Source organism: Gambusia affinis, linkage group LG16, assembly GCF_019740435.1.
Source record: "Gambusia affinis linkage group LG16, SWU_Gaff_1.0, whole genome shotgun sequence".
In the NCBI taxonomy this organism is placed as follows: Eukaryota; Metazoa; Chordata; class Actinopteri; order Cyprinodontiformes; family Poeciliidae; genus Gambusia; species Gambusia affinis.
The window spans coordinates 5,388,210-5,413,809 of record NC_057883.1 but is presented as its reverse complement, the minus strand read 5'-3'; the positions used below and the strand labels follow the sequence as shown (position 1 = coordinate 5,413,809).

Below are 25,600 nucleotides of genomic sequence, written 5' to 3'. Positions count from 1 at the left end.
TTTTTTTTTGTCTTGTGTCTGCTCTAATGCATTTAATTTTTTTTGTTTTCCATCTTGAAACTTGACGTTTTGGTATATGTTTTTAATGATTTTGCGTGAAAACCTTACACAAAGCATACATATTTCAGGTTTTAGTTGAATTTTTTCCATTTATTTGTGTGGTTCTATGCACACTTTTGAATCGATGCTTTGTAGAATCACCTTTTTAGCCGTGCACAACGAAAGACGTCTCTGTCAGAAAATAAGTAACTCTTGTTTTTATTACAAATATTGCTGATTCTTTCTTCTCTTTCAGTTTTGCTTATATAAATCAGGCCACAAGGACATTTCACTACATTTTTAGTCTGACTAAAACACTTTGATAAACGCGCCTCACATTTCTTCCTCTTTTAAAATGTTCATGATAATTCCAGGATTTTAAGAAAGTATAGGTTTTTCCAAAGAAGACAAAATTATAAATAAAACCCAATGCTAATCTTTTGTGCTCATTTACTTTCAGAAAACTAGACAATAAATGCGCCTGCTTTCCAGGAGAGATATTCTGTCTCGCCCCAACAGATGGCATCCAAAGAGGTTTGTTTTTTGACAAATCAACACAAAAATTCACTTCAAAACGCCATACGAATGAGAAACGTCGGTTCTGAGCAGAAGCAAATTGCAGCTACAAGCTGCGGTCGTTTTGTTACGTTTCTATTTTCCGGCCACATTTTCAAAGAGGCTGAGCTGAAACATTTGGGAAAATGCACTGTTTGTTGTTCCAGAGCCATCTGACAGCAACGCTGCTGGCCTCCATCCTGGGGGCCGTGCTTGGGCCCCTGCAGGTCGGCTACCACACTGGCAACGTCAACGCTCCGGCCAGGGTAAGAGGACGGGCCGATCTGTTTATTAGCATCCAATTATTCCACTAAATGGTCATGAGTGAAACTAGGGGTGAGTGATAACTGCAGAACCAGGAAGGAAAAAAATACATTATTTATAATGAAATCAAGCTTTTGTCATGATTTCAAATTATATAACATATTATTTATATGTTTCACAATGGATTGAAATTTTACGGTGTCATGTTCAATTTACACTGAAGAAGTCCATTCTTCAATTATAATAATACCTTTTCCAAATGAATCAAAGGAGTAATTTTTCATTATAAAACAATATTTTTACTGAAAACAAGCTCCTATCTTCTTTATTTCTAAGTTAGTTTTGTCTTATTTCAAATGTACCGAGATATTTGCAGAAGAAACTAGACCAGAATACTTGTTAAGATTTTGTGTTTTGTGTTTTTGCAGCGTAACCCGCTGCACATCCCAGGTGTCTAATTTCATAATCGCTTCATCCCCACTAGATAAAAGCCTGTTTATAAAGAAAAACATCAAAAACACATAATAAGGTAGAGATTGTAACGTCTTTAAGGTGTGCCGTATAGACGAGCCAACAATCTCTTACATTGTCAAATAATGGACATAGTCATGATATAGACTTGCTACATCTTCATGTTCTGCTTTTCTTTGTCTTCTGTTCCTTCGTAATTACAACATATGGTATAAATTAAGTAGACAACAGATTAAATGCCCATTCCAAGAAAAAATTACGAGTCCAAAAGCAACCCAGATGGTCAGCCAAGTCTTGGGAATACTTCAGAAAAGCCAGACAGCAGACAGACTGTCAAACAAATATCACACAGCCTTGTGAAGTTAGCAGCTGCCTAAACTTTCAGTGGCTCGGGCCCCAAAGGTGCTTCCTACAGTCAGCAGAGTTTCACTCCGCTGAACGTTTAACTTAGCTTGCCGCGAGGTTCTTCCTGCTTCATTCGCACATCGGCATTGGGTTGCATGGTCCAAGTTCTCCTGGCTTTTCCTTTTATTGCTGGTCTTCAGGTCATCGAAGAGTTCTTCAACAGCACATGGAGAGCCAGACACAACCAATCGATGACGGATCACAGCCTGACCCTGCTGTGGTCGCTATCCGTCAGCATCAAGGACTTTGGAGCGCTGCTGGCCTCTCTGGGGGTTAAACACCTGGCAGATTCATACGGCAGGTGAGGATCAAGAAAACAAGCATGACGGAAACGCACGGCAGAGCTTCCACGATCTACTGACGAGCGTTTTGTTTTTGTTCTCCCTGTGAAGACGAAACTCCATCCTGATCGCCAACTGTCTGTCAGTGGCAGCGGCGTGTGTTATGTTTGCCTCTAGAGCCAGCGGGTCGTTTGAGGTTCTCATCCTGGGTCGGCTGGTGTTTGGCCTGTTCTGCGGTCTTGTGATGAGTCTAAACCAACTCTACATCCAGGAAGTGTCCTCTACCAATCTGAGAGGAGCCTTTGCCACACTCAACCAAGTGTCATTAGCCTCTGGCATCCTGATAGGGATGGTAAGGACGGTGCCGGCGGTCTTTGGTTTAACTCGTTCGTGAATGTCTTACAAACTACAAAAGGGTGTAGAATAAAGTATTTACTGTTTGCTACAGGTGGCTGGTCTGGAAACAACGCTGGGCACAAAGAGCAACTGGGCGATGATGTTGTCCCTGTCTCTCATTCCGGCCCTGACACAGTATCTGGTTCTGCCTTTCTGCCCAGAAAGCCCTCGCTACCTCCTGATGAACCGGGGAGAGGAAAGGAAAGCGGAAACCGGTGGGTTTCTGCTTCAGTAGCCTCAATTAGGAAATCACAGGAGATGAAGTCAACCCAGGATCTACAATTGTCACAAAAAAGTTTTTGTATATACACCTTTCACGATTCAGTATTTTATTTGACAAGCTGAACATTTCGGTCAACCAAAAGTACAATGACGCCACATTATGTACAAGGTCAATAAAGTCAATGCTTTGGAACGGATGTAGTAAAATCTTGATCTCAATTTGATTCCTGCGTTGAAAGGAAATGTATATAAATTCATGATTTGAAGGAAATACAATTTCAAAAAAAGCCAATAGCCAGTGTTGCTGATCATCGATCTTGAATCATTTCAAAACATTTAGGGGTTCATCAATCAACTCTGGGAACAATGTAATCAGTCACCAACCTCTCCAGGTCTCCAGCACAACTCAAAGGAAGCTTAAGATGATTTCAAACTTTGGAGAAACGTTGGTCAGACCCAACAGCTATCAGTCTGTCACCACAGCGGACTGTTAGAAAAAGGCAGAACAAATAAGAATAGTTTTTTTTGTATCTACAAATCTACAGCAGTGTGCCTGAGAACCTCTTAATTCCACAGTTACTAATAACCCATTTTCCAGTTTTAATTAAACTAAAACTAGGTGTGAAAATGGATGGCCACAAATGTGGACAAAATTAAGCAACTCTATTGAAAGGGGAAAGATGAAAAATTTAACTCAGTTGTGATCCAAAGTGGATTTAAGAGCAACCAGATCATCTGGTGGTTTAGCTTTTCCTCTCACCGCCTCTACAGGCGAGGCAAGAATATATTTAATGGAGTTGTATTAGGAGATGATGTTTGGGTTGCATTGACCCAATTTTAGCACGTAGAAAGAAATCTTTTTGTTATGTCATAATACATGAACGCATACGACTTAAAAAATGTTAAGATTTCTGATAGGCAACTAGGTTGTGTTGACAGGACAAACTTTAGCCATTGAGGAACAAAACGCATCTAAGACACACATATTCCATCAGTCCTATGAAAGCACATGGTTGTCTTCACCCTGCAGCCCTGCTGAGACTGCGAGGCCACGCTGACAAAGTGTCCAGCGAACTGGAGGAAATGAAGGAAGAGGCTGCACGCACCCCGACCCGCGTCACTGTCCGGGATTTCCTCCAGAAACGGAGCTACAGGCAACCGATCCTCATTGTTCTCCTCGTCAACTTAGGGAGCCAGCTTTCTGGATTCAATGCAGTACGCAAAAAAAAAAAGAAAAAAGAAAAACCTTCCACAAAACTTAAAGACGTTACTTTTAACGGACTGCCATCTTAAAGAAACACATTTCCCAGTAACTCTGCTCTTTTATTCCAGATTATCAACTACTCCACTAAAATGTTCCAGGCCAAGTTCAATGAGGCCAAATATCTGACTCTAGGTGTGGGAGTTGTCAATGTCACCTTCACTTTGGTCGCAGTGAGTACAAATCATTTCCAATTCATTCAAACTACAGCAGAGGTTGGGATAAAGCTGACGTGTTGCCTCCTGGAAACGTCGTTCTGACGATCTAGTGGTCAAGTTATCGCGGCATTTTATTTAAAAATGAGGAATCTGATGTAATTACACTGGGATCAGTGATGAAGAACTGGTGTTGATTTGGGTGAGGACACCATTATAAGGTCAGTTCTACACTGCAGAGTAAACTATTGGAAGGAGCCAAGCCAAAATGATGCTGCGCAGCAGAGCTCATTCAGTGCGGTGGTGGTGTTAGACCTCCAGAGATTAAATCTCTGCACAGGGCCGGCCCAAGATGGTCTGGGGCCTTTGGTATAGTGTGACTCAGGGGCCCCCATTGCTCCTGTTTAGAACATTTCCACCACTAATGTTGTTTTAATACAGAGTTGGTGGGATCTGGGAGAGGGGGCGGAGCTTAAAAGCAATCCCTGCTGAGATAACCACCGAGCTCAAATGCAAAGATTCAACTCATTGAATGAAATTGTAGCCATGGTAACACAATAATCCGACTATGAAAATTATTCTTAAATCTTAAATTTAAAAGTTAAATTGTTTAAAGCTTTTTTTTTTTAAATCTCTGTTGAAACCGTAAAATGAAATTTAGTAGTATCCTCATTCTCATTAAACAATTGTTAAGTTTAAAAAGATCAGTGTTTCTCAAACTTTTAACAGAAGTTAAAAGTTTGAAACTGCCCCGACGATAACACAACGCATCATGTTCTAAAAACAAAGCTCTGCAGCTCACCCCGAGAAACTGGAAGACATTCCTGCAGACACAAATTCCTCCGATCATTTCAGTGATCCTGGTGTTGTTTTCTTTCCACCGGGATCTTTGGCTTCTACTTTGAGTGACCTGGTCTTAAGCCACTTTTAAACACAATCCTTTAATAAGCTAGTTGTGCGCGTCACTCTTTCAGCTCACGACGCCACAGCAAAATAAACGGTCATTTACCTGCAGTACTCAGCGGGACCACTAGGGTTTGCTTATGCCTGTCTCTATGCACTGATTTAGACCTTCAGGTATTCATTATTCTACATAGCCAGTTAATAACATACAATCCATATTAATACACTAATTGTTTTTAATATTTACAAACATATCCCACAATACACAAATAGAATCTTATTTTGGAAAACTAATAATAAATTCTCTCAACTAACCTGAGATCTGAGCCAACCACATTTTCATGGACATTTTGATGCAAACCAAATTCCTTGTCCTTTTTTTTCCCCTCCCTCTCATTATTTATCCCCAGTTCTTCTTCATGGAGCGGGCCGGGAGGAGGAAGCTGTTGCTGGTTGGTTTCCTCTCCATAGGAGTTTGCAATTTCCTAATGACCATAGTCGACTCTGTTCTGGTAAGTCCATCATAGTTTGGTTGCTTTCATGCTCGTTGGAAATGTGTCTTTAAAAGCAAGCAGTGAAAAACTTATGTTTTCTTCTTCTTTTAAACTTTTCTTTCCAAACACTAAATGTCAATAGATATATTTGTATGGCTATAATTTTACTTCAGTCAGTCTTTGGGTCTGACCAAACAGAGTTGTTTAAGGACAGGTCTTGGTCAACAGACTTTAACAAATAGGAGCTAGCCTTTAGCTTTAGCCTGTGGAGCCAACTACTTTCCAAATAATGAACATATACATCTGGGTCATTTAAGGCTGACCAGATAGCCTGGAAAAACATGTACAAATCTGCTGCGACCTGGATTCAACATCAACGATGACGTTGAATTGCAGTTCTGGTTTGTCCATTTAAACCCCGAACCGCTTTTCTTTTTTTTCTTTTTTTTTAAACACATCAAGACATCCCCGTTGATGTCATTGTTTACAATCTTTCACCTTCCAACTAGAATCTCAGATAGTCCTGATGGAAGTCTCCGCTCTCTTCTCTGTGCCTAACCAATCAAACGTTGCTTGACCTTGGGACAAAACGCCACACCTGAGGCGTAACGGTGACCTTTGCTCCCTCTCTGCAGCACCTGGTCCCAGAGCTGCGGAGCCTGCAGGTCCTGCTGGTGTTCTGCGTGGTCTCGGCCTACGAGCTGGGCCCCGGCCCCATCTCCTGGTTCATCGCCGCCGAACTGTTCGACCAGCCCGGGAGACCGATCGCCATGGCGCTCACCAGCATGGTCAACTGGGGAGGGAAGTTCGTCCTCGCCCTCCTCTTCCCTCCGCTGCTGGTGAGTTTACACGGTCGGTCGAGCCAGACTTCTGAGGAAGCTTTGAGGGAGGCGAACGTCTTGTTTTTGTTGGTCGCCTAGCGCCTCCGAGACGTTGCTTTTAAACACAGACCGTAAAAATCCCCGGCCTGCTTTATGGCAGACATGCGCACTCGACTTAAAATGGAAATAAATTATGTGCAGTTGTTGTTTAAGACGCATAAATCTCTCTCTAAAAGCTTGAAGCGAGGCTGAGATCATTGACCGAGTGATTGAATTATCAGCTGTGGAGGGAAAGCGTAAGCCAACAAAGATCCGTTTTTACGGCCCTTTTGGTTTTATAGCATCAAGTTTAAATCACCAGAGACCCATCAGGTTTTTTAAGTGCAACATGGAAAGCAATAAATATAGTAATTTTGTCTCTCTCTTTTTTTTTTTTTATTCCCCCAAAATCTCTTACAGAAAATCTGCGGGGCCTACGTCTACTTGATTTTCACGGCCGTGGCTCTGCTCGCCTTCGCCGTCACGTGGCTCCGCCTCCCGGAGACCAAAGGCCGCACGTTCGACGACATTGTGGAGGAGTTCAGAGGAGCGGAGGGAATCCCGCTGCACAACAGCGTCGGATTCAACACTTTCGCCTGAGCAGCTGATTATTCCGTCTCCATGACGATACAGAGGAAACTCAGCCTGCTGACAGAATAATACAGAAACGATTCCTCAAATATAGATTTTGTGTGTGGGGAGGGAAGCAACACCACACCTCACATTTAATTTACTCTTTTGACTAAAATCTTGGAGAAAGAAATGCACAGCTCTAGACGAATCCCATTTGAAATAGTCATGATATTTAAAGGAACATTTTCATTTTAGATGATTTTTATTTTAATTATTATTCTTGGTGGAAAGATCTGATTTTGCAACATTCTTCTGTAACACACACAAATGTTTAAAATAAGGATGTTTAAAGGCAACCGAATCAAAGTTTGACATGATGATAATGAAATCAGAGCCAGACATTTTGTTAGACTATAACTTTAAAGTTCTGTAATATATTAAACTATATTTAATCACTGACCTCCTGGTTGTTTTTTCTTTATGTTGAGGTTTGCTGAGGAAAACATCTTCTGTTATGTTATGTTATGACCACCACATGTCATTTAGTGAATATTAAAAATGTTGCAAATATTGATAATTAGGAATGCCTTTATGAACTTCAGTACTCGCTGCCTATGGCAAATATTCATAATTTAAAGAAACTTTACAAATAAAATAAATGAATAAAAAAGCCGTTTCAGCTCAGTCACACATACAAACAGAAACAGGAAGCAGTACGTTTCAGTGGACTTCATTGTTTTGGTAAGCAGGATCAATTTTGAATGTCGGTCATTGAATTTGAATTGGTCTGTGTGATTAAATTTCCTTCTGTTTGTGACGGCGTTTGTTGTGAATTGGCACAATATAAATAAACTGAATTAAATTAGATTAGAAGTTTTGTGTTTGTTTTCGTCCTCATACTGTATGAATGCTCAAAAAGAAAAAGTTCAGTGTGAAATTACGGACATCTTTTTCAGTCCACAGCTGAAGTTTTAAGTATCAATAAAAAAAAAAAAAAATAAATAAAAAAGATGCAATCTGAAAATGCAATTGAAACGATGAACTTTAATTTTATTAAAGTTCTGAAGCAGGAAGACATTCAGTTCACATGAACATCAAACTCCAAACATTCATACAAACACGCAGAAAGACTCCGGGAATCGAACCCAGGACCTTCTTGCTGCAAGGCAACAGTGCTACCAACAGCGCCACTGTGCAGCCTGCCTGAAAAGGGATTTTGATGAGAAAAAATAAAATAAAATTACAATTTTAAATCACAATTTTTAAATGGGCCTAATATCACTTGTTACTCAAGTAACACTACAAAAAAATAAATAAATAAATAAATATATATATAAAACTGAGTCACTCCTGGGGCAAAACCTTTCAAAAATGTGAAACATTTTCCATAGTAAATATTTATTTATTTTCTCCCCACCAGGGGGTCTATTGTGAGCTCTAGTGTCTCTTATATGACAGTAGACAGTAGAGGGGGGAAGACATGCGGCAAATGTCGCCGGGTCTGGGAATCGAACCCACGACGGCCACATCGAGGACTCAAGGCCTCCAAATGTGGGTCGCGCTATCCACTACCCCACCACAGCACGCCCTTAGTAAATATTCTTTTCTGAATCCTTTACTTTTAAGTTATTTTTTGGCAAATTCTGCAGGAAGTGCAGGAACAGGGGCGGATCTCTGCAGCCACGTTTTCCATCCTCTGGATGAGTTTTCGACTGAAGATTTGAACCTCCTCCTTCCTGTAGGTCTTTATATTTCTGCCGCTCAAACTGATGGACTTTGTGAAAAGATGAATCAACTCTTCAGAAAACAACTTCTCCTGCCATTCCTGGCGCCTTTCCTGTGGACTTCAGGTGATATTCAATTTAAAAGGCTTTACGAGCGTCATATATTTATTTATTCACGTGTAGCACTGCCCTTATCATACGCACAGGTTTTGCTGGTGGTAGTGATGTCACCCAGCCCGCCGTTTTATGGCAGAACAAGAGCGGAGACGCGACAATCGACTGCAGCCACAAAAAGGGCCCCTCGTACTTCCAGATGTACTGGTTCAGGCAGCTGCCGGGGAAAGCGATGGAGCTGGTGGTCTTCACCACGACGGGGAGCAGCAAGCACGACTTCGGGAGCTTCAGCCAGGAGAAATTTTCAGCCACCAAAGCGGAGGCTGAGAGCGGAGCGCTGACGGTGCGGAGCCTGGAGCCGGCAGATGAAGGCCTGTATTTCTGCGCCGTGAGCTCAGCACAGCGGTGCAGACGGGCCGGAAGGCTGAACAAAAACCCACAGAGCCAACGACGGCTTACTGTGGTTTGGACTGCAGGGGGAGTCAAAGCACTGTGTGCTCATTGTACTCCTCACACACACACAAACACACACATACAGCCGCAGCGACAAACTCGCTTTCATTTCGTTCCACATCAAAAATATCTGACCGTTCTTAAAGGGCCGGTTGCGCCAGAATGTTTTGGTAAATCCCATTGAAGTGTTAAAATATCAAACATATTGTTTCTGTTTTCTTTTTTAATTTAAACAATATTGATCATGTTTTCACACTGATCAGTCCCTCTGGGATCTTGTGATGGTTTTTGTATTTAAAATAAATAAATAAATAAAATACAAAAACAATTAGAGAAATATTTGTGAGGAATTTTTACAATATTTGCGCTGATGTTTGATGTTAAAAGTTACTTTTTATTGATCACGTGACATCATCAAGTAAGGCTGAAGCAGAAGTCGCTTAAATCCAATGTTTCTGGCCAAGTTTGAGAAAAGATTTACAATAAAATTGAGAAAATCTTTTTGATCTTTTGTGAATTTTGTGGATTTGTGAAAAACTGGAGGAACTTATTAAAATAATTTAAAGTCTAGAGGGCCACAAAAAATGCTCAAAAATGCTTTGGTTCCTGAGCCTCGAGTTTGACAAATGGGCTCCACAGTCTCTTATTATTATACAATTGTGTTGATACGCATAATTTCACTGATCTTTGACTTAGTTTTGGAACGCCTGAACTTACCCACAATTCAATTCAATTCAATTCAATTCAATTAAAATGCTTTAAACTGCCTTTTTATTCATGGATGACCACTATTTTTGTTCTTATGGATAAGATTTAAAAGAAAAATCTGACTAAATAATAATAAAAAAAGAAGTTAATGAAGAGAACTTGCTAAAACTGAAGCAGAATCCAACTAACATCCATAATGTGCCGATGAAGCAGCCTAACATTCCTGTCCACATGTTTTTTATGTGTTTTTTTTCTGCAGTGCTACACGCAAAACATTTTCCCTCTTTGTATGTTTCAGTTGCGGCCAGTAGGTGGCAGCACATGTTCAGTCGACACTGAACCAGTTCTAAGAGGTTCTGGTGACGTCAGAGAAGGAGGAGGATAATTTGACGCTTCCTTCAAACAAGGAAACAAAAAGTCAGTAAACTTTCTGATGCAGTAAGAAAAGAGGTAGCATTGCTATTTGGCATTGAATACTGTAATTTAACTATCACTGTTTGGAGACCAAGAAAATGCTCATCGTTTTTTCGCTTTGCTTAAGTTTAAGCAATCTCCTGGTTTCAGGTAAAATCTTTAAGATTTTAAAGTTTCAGTTTACCGCAAAGTGTTTCTGAGCTCACATCTATTTCATAAGTTTTATCTGTTTCCCCACAGGCTCATCTCCAAACGACAAAGTCAGGCAGCATCCGGCCGACGTGCTCAAATCTCCTGACAGCGAAGTCGAAATTCAATGTTCACATAGCGACGATAACTTCAACCAAATCCTCTGGTACAAGCAGTCAGATGGAGACCTGCAGCTCCTGGGGTGGATGTACGCAGGGACTGAAACTCTAGAGAAAGAGGTGAAGGTGAAGATTGATGGAGGAGCAAACAGAGGAGAAATGTGCACATTAAAAATCAAAGATCTCAACCAGAACAGCAGTGCAGTTTACTTCTGTGCTGCTAGATACCACAGTGCTGCACAGCTCTGCTCCCTAATACAAAAACCTCATCAATTCAGCTCTGTGTTTTGTTTTTTTTTACTTCAGTTGAATCCCCTTGCAGCTGCATTCTCACATTTAATCACAGATTGAAATAGGAGGTTCTTACACCCAAACCGTGGCCTAGGCCCTTCAACATTGCAAAAACACTAAACATTGCCAAGTATATTTGGTCTATTTTCTGGTGGAAACATCTCAGAAATAAGACAAAACTAACTTACAAGGAGCTTGTCTTTAGTCAATAACTGCTTAATATTGATACTGTATAATGTGTAAGTTCCACTGGCAGATGATTTCACTCATAAGTGAAAAATATCTGCCAATGGAGCTAGTGATTTTTCATCAATATTAAGAAATGACTGACTTAAAAAGAAAGCTCCTAAATCTTGGTGAGAAGTTACAAAGTCAGATATCTGCACTGGAAGCTAGACCAAAAACACTTGGTGTGGTTTGGTGTTGTTGCAGTGTACAATCTTTTACAAATAGCAGAAAGTTCAAGTATTTCCATGAACATTGTAAATGGCCACTGTTGATGCTTCTCTTATATAAGCTTCTATTATTGTGGTTAGAAGATACAAGAGGGTGTTTCAATACTCCAGTAACCATCGAAAGAAAACTCAAAGTTTTCACGTGATAGTGTATGAAAGTCAAATTTCACTCTATGCAGATGATACTGTTATTTTTCCTCAACTCTTCAAAAACCTAATGCCGTTTTGTAAAGGCCACATATTTTGGTCATTGCCAGGATGTGACAGCAACCAAACACTCAGGAGTCAAAGATGGAAGTGAGACTGAAGCTCTGGCTGTGAAACATTCAGGGCCTGATGTCAGTGATTCACTGATCTTTGACTTAGTTTTGAACGCCTGAACTTACCCACAATTCAATTCAATTCAATTCAATTCCACTAGATGGCGCTGGAAGTCTAGAGATTTTTCTGCTTAAACTGAGATGTAAATTCCCTGGGAAGACCTGAAACACACTGTGTTACAAAACCACGAAAAAACTGATACAAAACATTCAATATTACTGAAGATGTGATTAGAGAGAAACAAAGAATGGCTTTCTGTTGACGTATTAGTGATATTATTTTAGGCAAACAGCTTGAATATACTACAGCGTACAATCGGGCAACTAGCTACTCAACAACAGCAAACCGACCTTTCTTTATTCAAAGGTCAAATGTTGTCGTCATCATCTTACAAGTACGGTTTCATTAAGCTCCGCCCACATCTTGTATAAATGCCCTCTGTCATTCATCAGGTTTGACTTCAATCTTCACTCAGTTATCTTGGCTAATGATAAGTTCAATATTTTCACAACAGGATCAGCCAGATCTGAAGTTTACTGTTAAAACTTTATCTTTCTTAAACCCTTCAGAGTAACTCTTTTTAAGAGGAGGTGACATAATTTATTTATTGTTTTGTTTGTGTGTCACAGGTAAAACAATTTGTAAATTTCTATACCTTCAATTTAGACATTCATCCCTTCTTTCTTCCTTCCTTTCTCTCTGTTATTTATTTAAACGTTTCCACCATGTGTCCAGGTGTTGCTCGGGGTCTTGAGGTCCGTCAGTCCGACTCCGACCTCATCAGAAATCCCGGCGAGAACGTCCAGGTTTTCTGCAGCCACGACAAAACCGACTTCAGAACGATGCTGTGGTATCAAAGGCAACCCGGGACAACCTCCCTGAATCTCATCGGATATCTGTACTACCAAACTCCCACAATGGAGGACTCGTTCGACAAGAGCTTCAGCCTCCAGGGAGATCTGGGAGGAAGTGGTGCAAAGAACGGCTCTCTGCTCATCCAGAAAGTGGAACGAGAACACAGCGCAGTTTACTACTGTGCTGCTAGCAAACAGAAATCTCTTCTGGTCTCTACAAAAACTCACTCAGACATTTCACTCCCGCCCCACCAAAACGCTGTGGTTTTCCAAGAAGCCACCAATACACCTGCATTCATCAGCTCTTATCGTTGTTTTCTCTCCTTCTCCGTTATTAGTTCACATTTATTCTGTGCCATCGGGTGCTCAGTCAGAATTTTATACTGAACCAGTTCGATGTGGCAGATGACTTAAGAGGAGGAGGATCAACTTTGACGCCACCTTCTAATGACGACTTAAACAAGGACGCAGCTAAATTGTTATAGTTGAACTTAAGGAGCTCTCACTCTACACATAACAGCTCAATTTAACCAAACGTTTATAGAAGAAAACATGCTGATCTACTTAATGAGCTTCAGCTTAATTACTTTCCCAGTTTCAGGTAATTTCAACTTTTTAAATATGGTTTCCGGCTTTTCCTTTTTCTGCTTTCCAAATCTCTTGTGACATTTCCTGATTTCACAGAACTCTTTCCGACAGGTTCTCCTCAAAGCGACAAAGTCCAACAGCGTCCAGCGGACATTTATGCGTCGCCTCCAGTCAAAGAAGTCAAAATTTATTGCTCACATGAGCAAAACTTTGACAGAATCCTCTGGTACAAGCAAACCGACAGAGACCTGCGGTTCCTGGGGTATCTACTTGGAGGCAGTGGAACTCCAGAGAAAGATGTGAAAATAAAGGAGAAATCTGCACACTAACTATTAAGAATCTCAACCTGAGCAGCAGTGCAGTTTACTTCTGTGCTGCTAGATACCACAGTGCTGCATATCTCTGCTGCTCAATACAAGAACCTCCTCATTTCACAGCTGTGTGTTTCTGTGTATGTGTGTGTTTTTTTTTCTTCTTTTTACTTCAGTTGCATTTACTTGCAGCTACATTCTCACCAACATTTAATCAAGCATTGAAATCGGTCGACCTCAACTTTACCATCTTTTGTAAATAGCAGCAAGTTAAAACATTAACATTCAAAATGGCCACCGTGTGACACATCCGTTATACACAGTGGAGATAGTCCTGTTATTGTGGCCAGAAGTTACAATAGACAACACAATGTGATTTTTAAAAATGATCCAGTAGGCTAATCATCTGATAAAATCTAAAAATTGCCACATATATAAATAATTTAAAGCAGTATTTCACTGTACGCAGACGATACTGTGTTTTAGTTTTTTTTTCTGAATTCTGTAAAAATCTAACGCCACTTTCTAAAATAATTCAACACATAATTATGTTAAACTCTAGGATTTCTTGTCACAGGTCATGGCCAGGATTTGACTCAGAGATCTGAGATCTGATGGAGTTCTGAGGAACCGACTGCAGAGACAAAGTTAAAACTAAAAACCTTGATACAGACAGCAACCAACAGACCCTCATCGTGTAGCAAGACTTTGAAGGGATTCCTCAAATCCAACACATGGTCACAGAAAACATGGAGACCTGAACTGTTGGTGTAAAGAGTTTAGCTCTTGGTGACAGTGGTGTGAATTTCTGTTCTGTTAGCAAACACGCTGATGTGAGGAAATGTAAGAGCTGAACAAAAGTTAATTTTACTTCATGTTTTGGGAAGATGTGAAAGATAACAAAAATAATTCCTTTTTTCACTTTCCAGTAGATGGCGCTGGTGCTCTGTAGAGGTTTCTCAGCTTAAACTGCTTCCCAATCACCTGGAGACCATTTATGTTAGAGAAGCAAAGAACAGCAAAGGAAACTATCCAACTAAGAATCACATTTATTAGCTGTCATCATGCTGTCAGTCACTGAACCAGTTCTGTGGAATAACATTTTATTTTTATTTTTACAATTCTATAATAATTAATAGTTATTATAAAGCAATTATTGTCCATCAATTATTTGAATTCCAGATGTTATAGGATGCTTTCTCATATTACCAGATAGATATTAAGTTCAGATAAATAAAACATTCTATTGGTTGTCGGGATGCCTGAGGTGTCATCACTTCCTGTTTTCACTGACGGTCGACAGTGTTCAATCCGACTGTCTTTAAAATAACCTAAGTGACTCCGCCCCTGAATGTATGTTTAAGCAGTGACGATTCTTCTTCACTGGTTTTGAACAAACAGGGGAGAAATGAGAATCCAATCGGATCGCCTCCAAAATGATTTTGTGATCTGCATGTTCTTTCGCCAGGAGGTAACAGACATAAAGATGGGAATTTTGTAATTTTAAGCTGCTTTCTGCTTCTCTACAGGCGCCTCCGACTCCAAAGATGTCGACCAAACCCCTCCTTCCATAATTAAGAAAACTGGTGAATCTGTGGACAAAGAGATCAGATGTTCACACAGCATACCGAGCTATCAGGTCATTCTGTGGTACAAACAAGACAAGCAGAAAACTCTGAAGCTCCTGGGTTATCTGAATCTGGAATATCCTAACATTGAAGGCGATGTGAAAGGGAAAATCAGTTTTGAAGGAGACGCAAACAGTCCACCCTCACTGTTTCTAATCTCACAGTAGACGACAGTGCTGTGTATTTCTGTGCTGCCAGTCAGCACAGTGCAGCAGAATACCATGAAGTCAGTACAAAAACTCTGCAGAAAGAGAGAGAGAGAGGTCGGCCTCCAAGTCAGACTCACAGCGATACTGACGGGTCGGATCAACGCTGACCAATCAAAACTCAAGCTGTGAATGAGGTTGTATGAGTCACAGTTGAGACTTTATTCATTCAGCATCTAGAAATAAAAGCTGTTTTGCTGACATTATCAGCGCTTTCAGTTTAATTTAAAAAGAGTTCATATTTCCGTAAAATGTTGATGTGATTTTTTTTTCTTCAACATGAAAAACATCCATACAGTAAACACACACACACACACATTCCTCAGGATGGTTTTTTCTTCTCTCTCATCCAAGCATTATTTATTGATTACACCCAAAATGGCCTGCAGGGGGCGCCACGTTACTACTTTTGCTATCTGTGCTGAAAGTTGCATCAGCACTCCCATCTTTACAAACCTTACAATAGAGACTTCTGCCGTTTTTGCTCAGCAGAACATGGACGTGATCATCAAGCAGGCGCTTGTGCTCTTAGTGAACGTTTGGCTGTGGACCTCAGGTAACTCTAGCTTATATTTTTACTAGTACACTTTTGTTAGTCACTACAAATCCAAATCGGGTCGAATCTTCCCAGTGAATGCTAAAGTGATCCTGCTGAACTTTTTCTCCTGACATCCAGGTGTGACTGCTGGCAGTGATGTCGACCAGCCGGCCTTGCTGTGGAGAAACCAGGGTGACAACGCGACTATCAGCTGCAAACAGTCCAAAGGTCCTGGCTACTACCAGATGTACTGGTACCGACAGCTGCCTGGGGAAATGATGAAACAAGTAGTTTACACTATGGAAAACTCCAAACCCGACTTCGAGGCTGAATTCCAACTAGGTGAAAGTTCTCAGTCTTTAAGCCTGATGGTAAGAGCGGGACGTTCACCGTGCACAAACTGGTGCCAGGAGATCAAGGCCTGTATTTCGTTGGCACACGGATAACGTCTCACCTCGTGTGTCGGAGGGGGAGGATGACAGACACCGCAAATATTCACCTCCTGTTTTATTCATCGCTTTGAAGTCCATGTTTCACCGTTTGTCCCCCTCCTGCAGGTGGGGAATACTTGTCTGCTGTTTCAAAACACAAACACTGCAAAATACGACTGAACGTAACTCCTTGGTGTCAGTTATGATCTAAACCAGGGGTCTGCGACTGTTATGTGTCCAAACCCTTTCCAGTTATAAGCCCTCAGTCCAGCTAAATAAAAGCTACTTAGAACCACAAATACTACATGATCCTTTCTAATAAGGTGATTTATTTTAAAAAAATCTTTTTTGATAAATATCAACTTCAGAAAATTGGTCATTTTTAATAGAACAATACTTTTATTTTTCTATTTGTAGGTTTTAAGAAACTACAGGATTTTTAAAACCAAGAACTCAACATAGTCCAAGTTAAAGCTGCAGAATGAAACTTTTACAAAAATAGGTTTTTTCACGTATTGGTCAAAACCGTAACCATGTATGAAATGAGACAGATAATCTGTGAAGAAATCGATCTTCCCAGTGTAGAAATGCACTTCTCTCAGTCAGAAACAACCAATCAGAGCAAGGAGGCGGGTCTTAGTGCTGCCAATGAACCTAGCGTTAATGTGCTAATGGTGGAGGAACATCTTACCGATTCAGGAAAACACTTGGTGATCGTTTTAGGAAATATGTAAAAAATAACATGTAATAAAAGTTACATTTTGCAGCTTTGAAGCACAGATTTTGAATGATCAATCTGTCGTGTTAATTACTTCCATCAGGTGGCAGCATTTCCTCAGCAGACGTTTTCACAGAACCATTTCTGTAAGGTTCTGGTTGAAAGAATGTGGGTCATTACTTAAGAGGAGGAGAATCAGTTGTGACACCGCCCTGTAATGATAACTTAAGGAGGATGCAAAGCAAATCATCAAAGCTGATACAATGAAGAAACTGTGAATTGCGTCTTTAACGCTGCTGACGGACAGAATTTAACAAAATGTTCAGGGAACAGATAATGATCAGCTTCTTTATTGGGTTCAGCTGTATCACTTTCCTGGTTTCAGGTAAGTCCTTAAGATCATTCGGTCCGTCCAGTTTAAGCTCAGACTTACAGAAACTGATAGAAAAAACTTCAAATATAAACTCAGATTTCTTTAATTAACCTGTTTACACCGCTGCTAATAAAACTGTGTCTTTTTTCCATTCCTCAGGTTCCTCCCTAAGCGACAAAGTCCGACAGTACCCAGCAGAACTCTTCAAATCCTCCACTGACACGAAAGCCAAGATCAACTGTTCACACAGTATTAACAGCTACGACCAAATCCTCTGGTACAAGCAAACCGACAGAGACCTGCGGTTCCTGGGGTATCTACTTGGAGGCAGTGGAACTCCAGAGAAAGATGTGAACGTGGCGATTGACGGAGGAGCAAATAAAGGAGAAATCTGCACACTAACTATTAAGAATCTCAACCTGAGCAGCAGTGCAGTTTACTTCTGTGCTGCTAGATACCACAGTGCTGCATATCTCTGCTGCTCAATACAAGAACCTCCTCATTTCACAGCTGTGTGTTTCTGTGTATGTGTGTGTTTTTTTCTTCTTTTTACTTCAGTTGCATTTACTTGCAGCTACATTCTCACCAACATTTAATCAAGCATTGAAATCGGTCGACCTCAACTTTACCATCTTTTGTAAATAGCAGCAAGTTAAAACATTAACATTCAAAATGGCCACCGTGTGACACATCCGTTATACACAGTGGAGATAGTCCTGTTATTGTGGCCAGAAGTTACAATAGACAACACAATGTGATTTTTAAAAATGATCCAGTAGGCTAATCATCTGATAAAATCTAAAAATTGCCACATATATAAATAATTTAAAGCAGTATTTCACTCTACGCAGACGATACTGTGTTGTTGTTTTTTTCTGAATTCTGTAAAAATCTAACGCCACTTTCTAAAATAATTCAACATATAATTATGTTAAACTCTAGGATTTCTTGTCACAGGTCATGGCCAGGATTTGACTCAGTGATCTGAGATCTGATGGAGTTCTGTAGAACCGACTGCAGACAAAGTTAAAACTAAAAACCCTGATACAGACAGCAACCAACAGACCCTCATCGTGTAGCAAGACTTTGAAGGGATTCCTCAAATCCAACACATGGTCACAGAAAACATGGAGACCTGAACTGTTGGTGTAAAGAGTTTAGCTCTTGGTGACAGTGGTGTGAATTTCTGTTCTGTTAGCAAACACGCTGATGTGAGGAAATGTAAGAGCTGAACAAAAGTTAATTTTACTTCATGTGTTGGGAAGATGTGAAAGAAAACAAAAATAATTCCTTTTTTCACTTTCCAGTAGATGGCGCTGGTGCTCTGTAGAGGCTTCTCAGCTTAAACTACTTCCCAATCACCTGGAGACCATTTATGTTAGAGAAGCAAAGAACAGCAAAGGAAACTATCCAACTAAGAATCACATTTATTAGCTGTCATCATGCTGTCAGTCATAACCTTCCACTGAACCAGTTCTGTGGAATAACATTTTTATTTTTATTTTTTACAATTCTATAATAATTAATAGTTATTATAAAGCAATTATTGTCCATCGCTTTTCACGCAAGGGATTTGGTGACTCCCAAAGTTTTGGTCAAAACACAACAATTATTTGAATTCCAGATGTTATAGGATGCTTTCTCATATTACCAGATAGATATTAAGTTCAGATAAATAAAACATTCTATTGGTTGTCGGGGATGCCTGAGGTGTCGTCACTTCCTGTTTTTCACTGACGTGTCGACAGTGTTCGAATCCGACTGTCTTTAAAATAACCTAAGTGACTCCGCCCCCTGAATGTATGTTTAAGCAGTGACGCATTCTTCTTCACTGGTTTTGAACAAACAGGGGGAGAAATGAGAGGCTTCTTCCGACGATCCAATCGGATCGTCTCCAAAATGATTTTTGTGATCTGCATGTTTTTCTTCTTTCTTTTGCCAGGAGGTAACGGTAAGAGGAGAAATACAAACAGACACAAAGATGGGAATTTTGTAATTTTAAGCTGCTTTCTGCTTCTCTACAGGCGCCTCCGACTCCAAAGATGTCGACCAAACCCCTCCTTCCATAATTAAGAAAACTGGTGAATCTGTGGACAAAGAGATCAGATGTTCACACAGCATACCGAACTATCAGGTCATTCTGTGGTACAAACAAGACAAGCAGAAAACTCTGAAGCTCCTGGGTTATCTGAATCTGGAATATCCTAACATTGAAGGCGATGTGAAAGGGAAAATCAGTTTTGAAGGAGACGGGCGCAAACAGTCCACCCTCACTGTTTCTAATCTCACAGTAGACGACAGTGCTGTGTATTTCTGTGCTGCCAGTCAGCACAGTGCAGCAGAATACCATGAAGTCAGTACAAAAACTCTGCAGAAAGAGAGAGAGAGAGAGAGAGAACAGCTGCAGTCGGCCTCCAAGTCAGACTCACAGCGATACTGACGGGTCGGATCAACGCTGACCAATCAAAACTCAAGCTGTGAATGAGGTTGTATGAGTCACAGTTGAGACTTTATTCATTCAGCATCTAGAAATAAAAGCTGTTTTGCTGACATTATCAGCGCTTTCAGTTTAATTTAAAAAGAGTTCATATTTCCGTAAAATGTTGATGTGATTTTTTTTTCTTCAACATGAAAAACATCCATACAGTAAACACACACACACATTCCTCAGGATGGTTTTTTCTTCTCTCTCATCCAAGCATTATTTATTGATTACACCCAAAATGGCCTGCAGGGGGCGCCACGTTACTACTTTTGCTATCTGTGCTGAAAGTTGCATCAGCACTCCCATCTTTACAAACCTTACAATAGAGACTTCTGCCGTTTTTGCTCAGCAGAACATGGACGTGATCATCAAGCAGGCGCTTGTGCTCTTAGTGAACGTTTGGCTGTGGACCTCAGGTAACTCTAGCTTATATTTTTACTAGTACACTTTTGTTAGTCACTACAAATCCAAATCGAAGCCGAATCTTCCCAGTGAATGCTAAAGTGATCCTGCTGAACTTTTTCTCCTGACATCCAGGTGTGACTGCTGGCAGTGATGTCGACCAGCCGGCCTTGCTGTGGAGAAACCAGGGTGACAACGCGACTATCAGCTGCAAACAGTCCAAGGGTCCTGGCTACTACCAGATGTACTGGTACCGACAGCTGCCTGGGGAAATGATGAAACAAGTAGTTTACACTATGGAAAACTCCAAACCCGACTTCGAGGCTAAATTCCAACTAGGTGAAAAGTTCTCAGTCTTTAAGCCTGATGGTAAGAGCGGGACGTTCACCGTGCACAAACTGGTGCCAGGAGATCAAGGCCTGTATTTCGTTGGCACATGGATAACGTCTCACCTCGTGTGTCGGAGGGGCAGGATGACAGACACCGCAAATATTCACCTCCTGTTTTATTCATCACTTTGAAGTCCATGTTTCACCATTTGTCCCCCTCCTGCAGGTGGGGAATACTTGTCTGTTGTTTCAAAACACAAACACTGCAAAATACGACTGAACTTCTTGGTGTCAGTTATGATCTAAACCAGGGGTCTGCGACTGCTGTGTGTCCAAAACCTTTCCAGTTATAAGCCCTCAGTCCAGCTAAATAAAAGCTACTTAGAACCACAAATACTACATGATCCTTTCTAATAAGGTGATTTATTTTAAAAAAATCTTTTTTGATAAATATCAACTTCAGAAAATTGGTCATTTTTAATAGAACAATACTTTTATTTTTCTATTTGTAGGTTTTAAGAAACTACAGGATTTTTAAAACCATGAACTCAACATAGTCCAAGTTAAAGCTGCAGAATGAAACTTTTACAAAAATATGTTTTTTCACATATTGGTCAAAACCGTAACCATGTATGAAATGAGACAGATAATCTGTGAGGAAATCGATCTTCCCAGTGTAGAAATGCACTTCTCTCAGTCAGAAACAACCAATCATAGCAAGGAGGCGGGTCTTAGTGCTGCCAATGAACCTAGCGTTAATGTGCCAATGGTGGAGGAACATCTTACCGTTTCAGGAAAACACTTGGTGATCGTTTTAGGAAATATGTAAAAAATAATATGTAATAAAAGTTACATTTTGCAGCTTTGAAGCACAGATTTTGAATGATCAATCTGTCATGTTAATTACTTCCATCAGGTGGCAGCATTTCCTCAGGCAGACGTTTTCACAGAACCATTTCTGTAAGGTTCTGGTTGAAAGAATGTGGGTCATTACTTAAGAGGAGGAGAATCAGTTGTGACACCGCCCTGTAATGATAACTTAAGGAGGATGCAAAGCAAATCATCAAAGCTGATGCAATGAAGAAACTGTGAATTGCGTCTTTAACGCTGCTGACGGACAGAATTTAACAAAATGTTCAGGGAACAGATAATGCTCAGCTTCTTTATTGGGTTCAGCTGTATCACTTTCCTGGTTTCAGGTAAGTCCTTAAGATCATTCGGTTCATCCAGTTTAAGCTCAGACTTACAGAAACTGATAGAAAAAACTTCAAATATAAACTCAGATTTCTTTAATTAACCTGTTTACGCTGCTGCTAATAAAACTGTCTTTTTTCCATTCCTCAGGTTCCTCCCTAAGCGACAAGGTCCGACAGTACCCTGCAGAACTCTTCAAATCCTCCACTGACACGAAAGCCAAGATCAACTGTTCACACAGTATTAACAACTACAACCGAATCCTCTGGTACAAGCAAACCGACAGAGACCTGCAGCTCCTGGGGTGGATGGTCGTAGGTGGTGAAACTCTAGAGAAAGGAGTAAAGGCAAAGATTACCGGGAATGCTAACAAAGACAGCGTCTGCACATTCACAATTACAGAACTGAGCCAGAACAGCAGCGCCGTTTACTTCTGTGCTGCTAGTCTGCACAGTGCTGGATAAATCTGATTCTCAATGCAAAAACCTCCAGAGTTAACAATCTTCAAACTCTGTATTACAGTTCATATCGTCGTGCACCTGCATTCTCACCGACATTGGCATTTTCTCTGATCTAATCTAGGGTTGAAGTGGGAGGGTTTTTACTGCAGCGTAATAACATTAACCTTTCTATTTTCCTCCTTGAACTATTGCAAGTCATAGAATTAAATTTTGAGCATCTCTCCTCCATGGCAGCATATGTCATTTTTATATTAATTCCTAGTTGTTGTGGCTACAAGATTCAAGAGTCAAAACATTTAAATACATTCGTAATTATTTAGAAATCCAGTAATTGGAGGTAAAATTTTGACTCGGTATTTCGCTCTATGCAGATGATACTTCTACTTCTTGAAATTGTGCACAAACTTAAATATAAAAGACAACCTGTTGTGTTAAAACTCTGGGCTTTCTTCTCCCAGATTACTACTAAGGTGCATCTCAGAAACGCAAAACAGCTGCTGTTATCCAGTGGCCTGTTATCACACGGCCACTCTGCTGTGGCCGTGTGACCTCACACGGCCACAGCAGAGTGAGGTCATAACCACACACACAGACGAAGACAGAGACATTTAGCGAACATGTACGTCATTATTTACACCGACTGATGAGCAGCAACATTACAGTAGGAAAGAAAACTGACTGTCAGTACATCTGTGGTGAGCATATAATATGTTACATTCTCTCTTTGAGTTTCAGTAGATGGCGCTAGAGCCACAATAAGGACTCATCAGCGTAAGATCCTTCGGTCATGAAAGGAAAGCCCCCTGTGGTCCCTCCCACTGAAGCTTCACTCTAACGCCGCCGTATTCTTCTTCACTGCTGCTGAACAGACAGAAGCTGAAATGAAAGCTGCCATCTTTAACAAGATTTTTGTGATCTGCTTTCTTGTTTTCTTTCAATTGCCAGATATTAAAGGTAAGGGGATGAATAAACGCATTAGAAAAGATAAACAGATGAACATTTATTCCATTTTTAATTATTTTCTGCTTCTCTACAGGCGCCTCCGACTCCAAAGATGTCGACCAAACCCCTCCTTCCATAATTAAGAAAACTGGTGAATCTGTGGACAAAGAGATCAGATGTTCACACAGCATACCGAACTATCAGGTCATTCTGTGGTACAAACAAGACAAGCAGAAAACTCTGAAGCTCCTGGGTTATCAGAATAATGTCTTTGCTAACATTGAAGGCGATGTGAAAGGGAAAATCAGTTTTGAAGGAGACGGGCGCAAACAGTCCACCCTCACTGTTTCTAATCTCACAGTAGACGACAGTGCTGTGTATTTCTGTGCTGCCAGTCAGCACAGTGCAGCAGAATACCATGAAGTCAGTACAAAAACTCTGCAGAAAGAGAGAAAGAGAGAGAGAGAACAGCTGCAGTCGGCCTCCAAGTCAGACTCACAGCGATACTGACGGGTCGGATCAACGCTGACCAACCGAAAAGCAAGCAGGGAACTTATTATCAAAAGCTTTTCTTTCTCTTTTTTGTTTTTTTTTTACATTTTCAGCTTGAATTCGGTGTTTCTTTCATTTTTGATTGGAGGAGGTTTGTTTTTTTTCTCCTCCATTATTGTGCTGGCAGCTTGGCACAATTCTGAAAGTAAATGGAAAAAACCTGCAGCCAAAAATGAAACAAAACCAGCTGGTGCAGCTTAATATTAACCCTGGACTGATCAGAAAATATTTCATTTCTGAAGACATTAAAGTCCAAAAAATGTTGGAACAAGTCTAAATAAGTTGTCCAAAACACAAAAAGTTACATTCCTTGTAACAAAAATCCTCAGATGGATTTGTTTGAGTGTCATTAACACAAGTTAAACCATTTACCGGTTCAAAAGTCCTTAACTATTTAAAGTATATCAAGGACCTTATTATGAGTCTTGCAAATATCAGTCTCAGTGCTGTAATATCAAGGAACTGGAGAATTAAAAACTTACTTAAAATACCTTTATTTTAAATAAATAATTGAAAATGTGTTAAAATGCTACATTTCAGCACAACCATGAATGTAGCCTTTGTGTTAGCACCAAACTGACCCTGACTTAATGATCAGTTTGGTCAACATTTACATTTAACGTGAATTTTATTTTGTACGCCTGCTACTTTGAACATAATTTTAAAGATGCAGCTCAAACAAAAACGTTTCATAATTTAGGAATAGCTTTTATTTAATGTACTCTTGACCTTCAGCGAGCAAAATCCTCTGGCCAGATGAGACCACGATAAAATAATTAATGGTCTACACTTTTATGCTGTCTATTATTATTATTATTATTATTATTATTATTATTATTATTATTATTATTATTATTATTATTATTACCATTGAACCTCATCTGGAAGTTGATGTTTGGTGTTTGACATGACGACACTTTGACCTTCCAGCTGATAATATCTTAACTATTGAGCTGAAGGAGCTAAAGGCCCAATTTCAGATCTTTTATCATATTGCACCTACAGTGCCATGTTTGCACCTGTGAGAAACAAACACATACAGAGTGATAATAAAGTATTTCTGAATTGAATTGAGTTTAATTGATTTTGATTTAATTGGATTAAATCCTCTTCTTAAACACAATCATTTGCTTTCCAGCTGGTAGTGTTGACAAAAACAAAAGAAATGCATTGCAAAAGAAAAACACTTCGCTGCAAAAACCTATGATTGTCAACCACTAGGGGGAGACAAATCATAAAAATTGGAAAACTACAAACTTGTTCACTCCCAGAAATGAAATGGTTACAAAGTACTTTGGTCTGTAGATCAGCCGAAAGTTTCCATTTGTGACACAAACACTGTAACAAGAGATGGCAACTCGTCCTCAGCAGTGAAAAGCCGCCCTCGTCTCATCATGTTGGTCACCATCTTTCTGGTCTGTGTTTTGTTTCAGCTCCAGCTGCCAGTTAATGATGGTGAGGAACGACCAGACAACAAATAATTATTGTTTAAAATTGTAATTTTCATACTGCTTGTTCCGTTTCTGCCCACAGGAGCTCCCAGCGATTACGAGGTCGTCCAGTCGCCTCGTTTCGCTGCTCCGAAACCCGGCGAATCCGTCACGATCCACTGCTCGCACAGCGTATCCATTTTTGAGCGCATCCTTTGGTACAAACGAGAAAAACACGGAGCTCTGAGGTACCTGGGATACATGAACAGGAACTTCCCTTACCCAGAGGGCGACGTGAAGGACAAGATGAACTTTGAAGGAGACGGCAGTAAACATGCGACCCTGAATATTTCGACTGTTTCGGAAAATGACAGCGCGATTTATTTCTGCGCTGCCAGTCGACACAGTACAGCAGAATCCCTGTCAGTCAATACAAAAACTCTGCATGAAGATAGAGATCTGAACACCTGCAAGTCAGCCTCCATGTTTGA

General features: G+C 40.3%; 1 protein-coding gene and 3 gene segments (V, D, J or C); all 4 read left to right on the top strand.

Moving 5' to 3' along the window:
• Positions 1-72: 72 nt before the first annotated feature.
• On the top strand, positions 73-7,708 carry LOC122846119 (solute carrier family 2, facilitated glucose transporter member 1). Of its 2 annotated transcripts, XM_044142894.1 has the most exons (10): positions 73-573; positions 762-860; positions 1,875-2,035; positions 2,127-2,367; positions 2,464-2,626; positions 3,664-3,848; positions 3,966-4,067; positions 5,363-5,464; positions 6,082-6,285; positions 6,727-7,708. In XM_044142894.1, exons 1-10 carry the CDS (start codon positions 559-561, stop codon positions 6,904-6,906), a joined length of 1,452 nt encoding a protein of 483 aa, XP_043998829.1. In that variant the 5' UTR covers positions 73-558; the 3' UTR covers positions 6,907-7,708. The 2 variants fall into 2 exon arrangements, with proteins under 2 accessions (XP_043998829.1, XP_043998828.1); XM_044142893.1 differs by lacking the exon at positions 73-573 and having other exon boundaries at positions 741-860.
• Positions 7,709-8,645: 937 nt separating this feature from the next.
• LOC122846619 lies at positions 8,646-10,263 on the top strand. The segment is given in 3 exon segments: positions 8,646-8,729; positions 8,810-9,180; positions 10,177-10,263. Coding segments are annotated over 3 exon segments (522 nt in total).
• A 9,432-nt stretch (positions 10,264-19,695) lies between these two features.
• On the top strand, positions 19,696-20,722 carry LOC122846618. The segment is given in 3 exon segments: positions 19,696-19,800; positions 20,149-20,215; positions 20,337-20,722. Coding segments are annotated over 2 exon segments (447 nt in total).
• An 894-nt stretch (positions 20,723-21,616) lies between these two features.
• LOC122846182 lies at positions 21,617-22,552 on the top strand. The segment is given in 2 exon segments: positions 21,617-21,729; positions 21,875-22,552. Coding segments are annotated over 2 exon segments (381 nt in total).
• Positions 22,553-25,600: the final 3,048 nt, after the last annotated feature.

Excerpts from the sequence above, each read along its gene's own strand:
- LOC122846119 (XM_044142893.1), top strand. The coding sequence starts at position 741 with ATGCACTGTTTGTTGTTCCAGAGCCATCTGACAGCAACGCTGCTGGCC. Across the intron at positions 4,068-5,362 it reads TCACCTTCACTTTGGTCGCA|TTCTTCTTCATGGAGCGGGC; the intron begins GTGAGTACAAAT and ends ATTTATCCCCAG. Across the intron at positions 6,286-6,726 it reads TCCTCTTCCCTCCGCTGCTG|AAAATCTGCGGGGCCTACGT; the intron begins GTGAGTTTACAC and ends AATCTCTTACAG.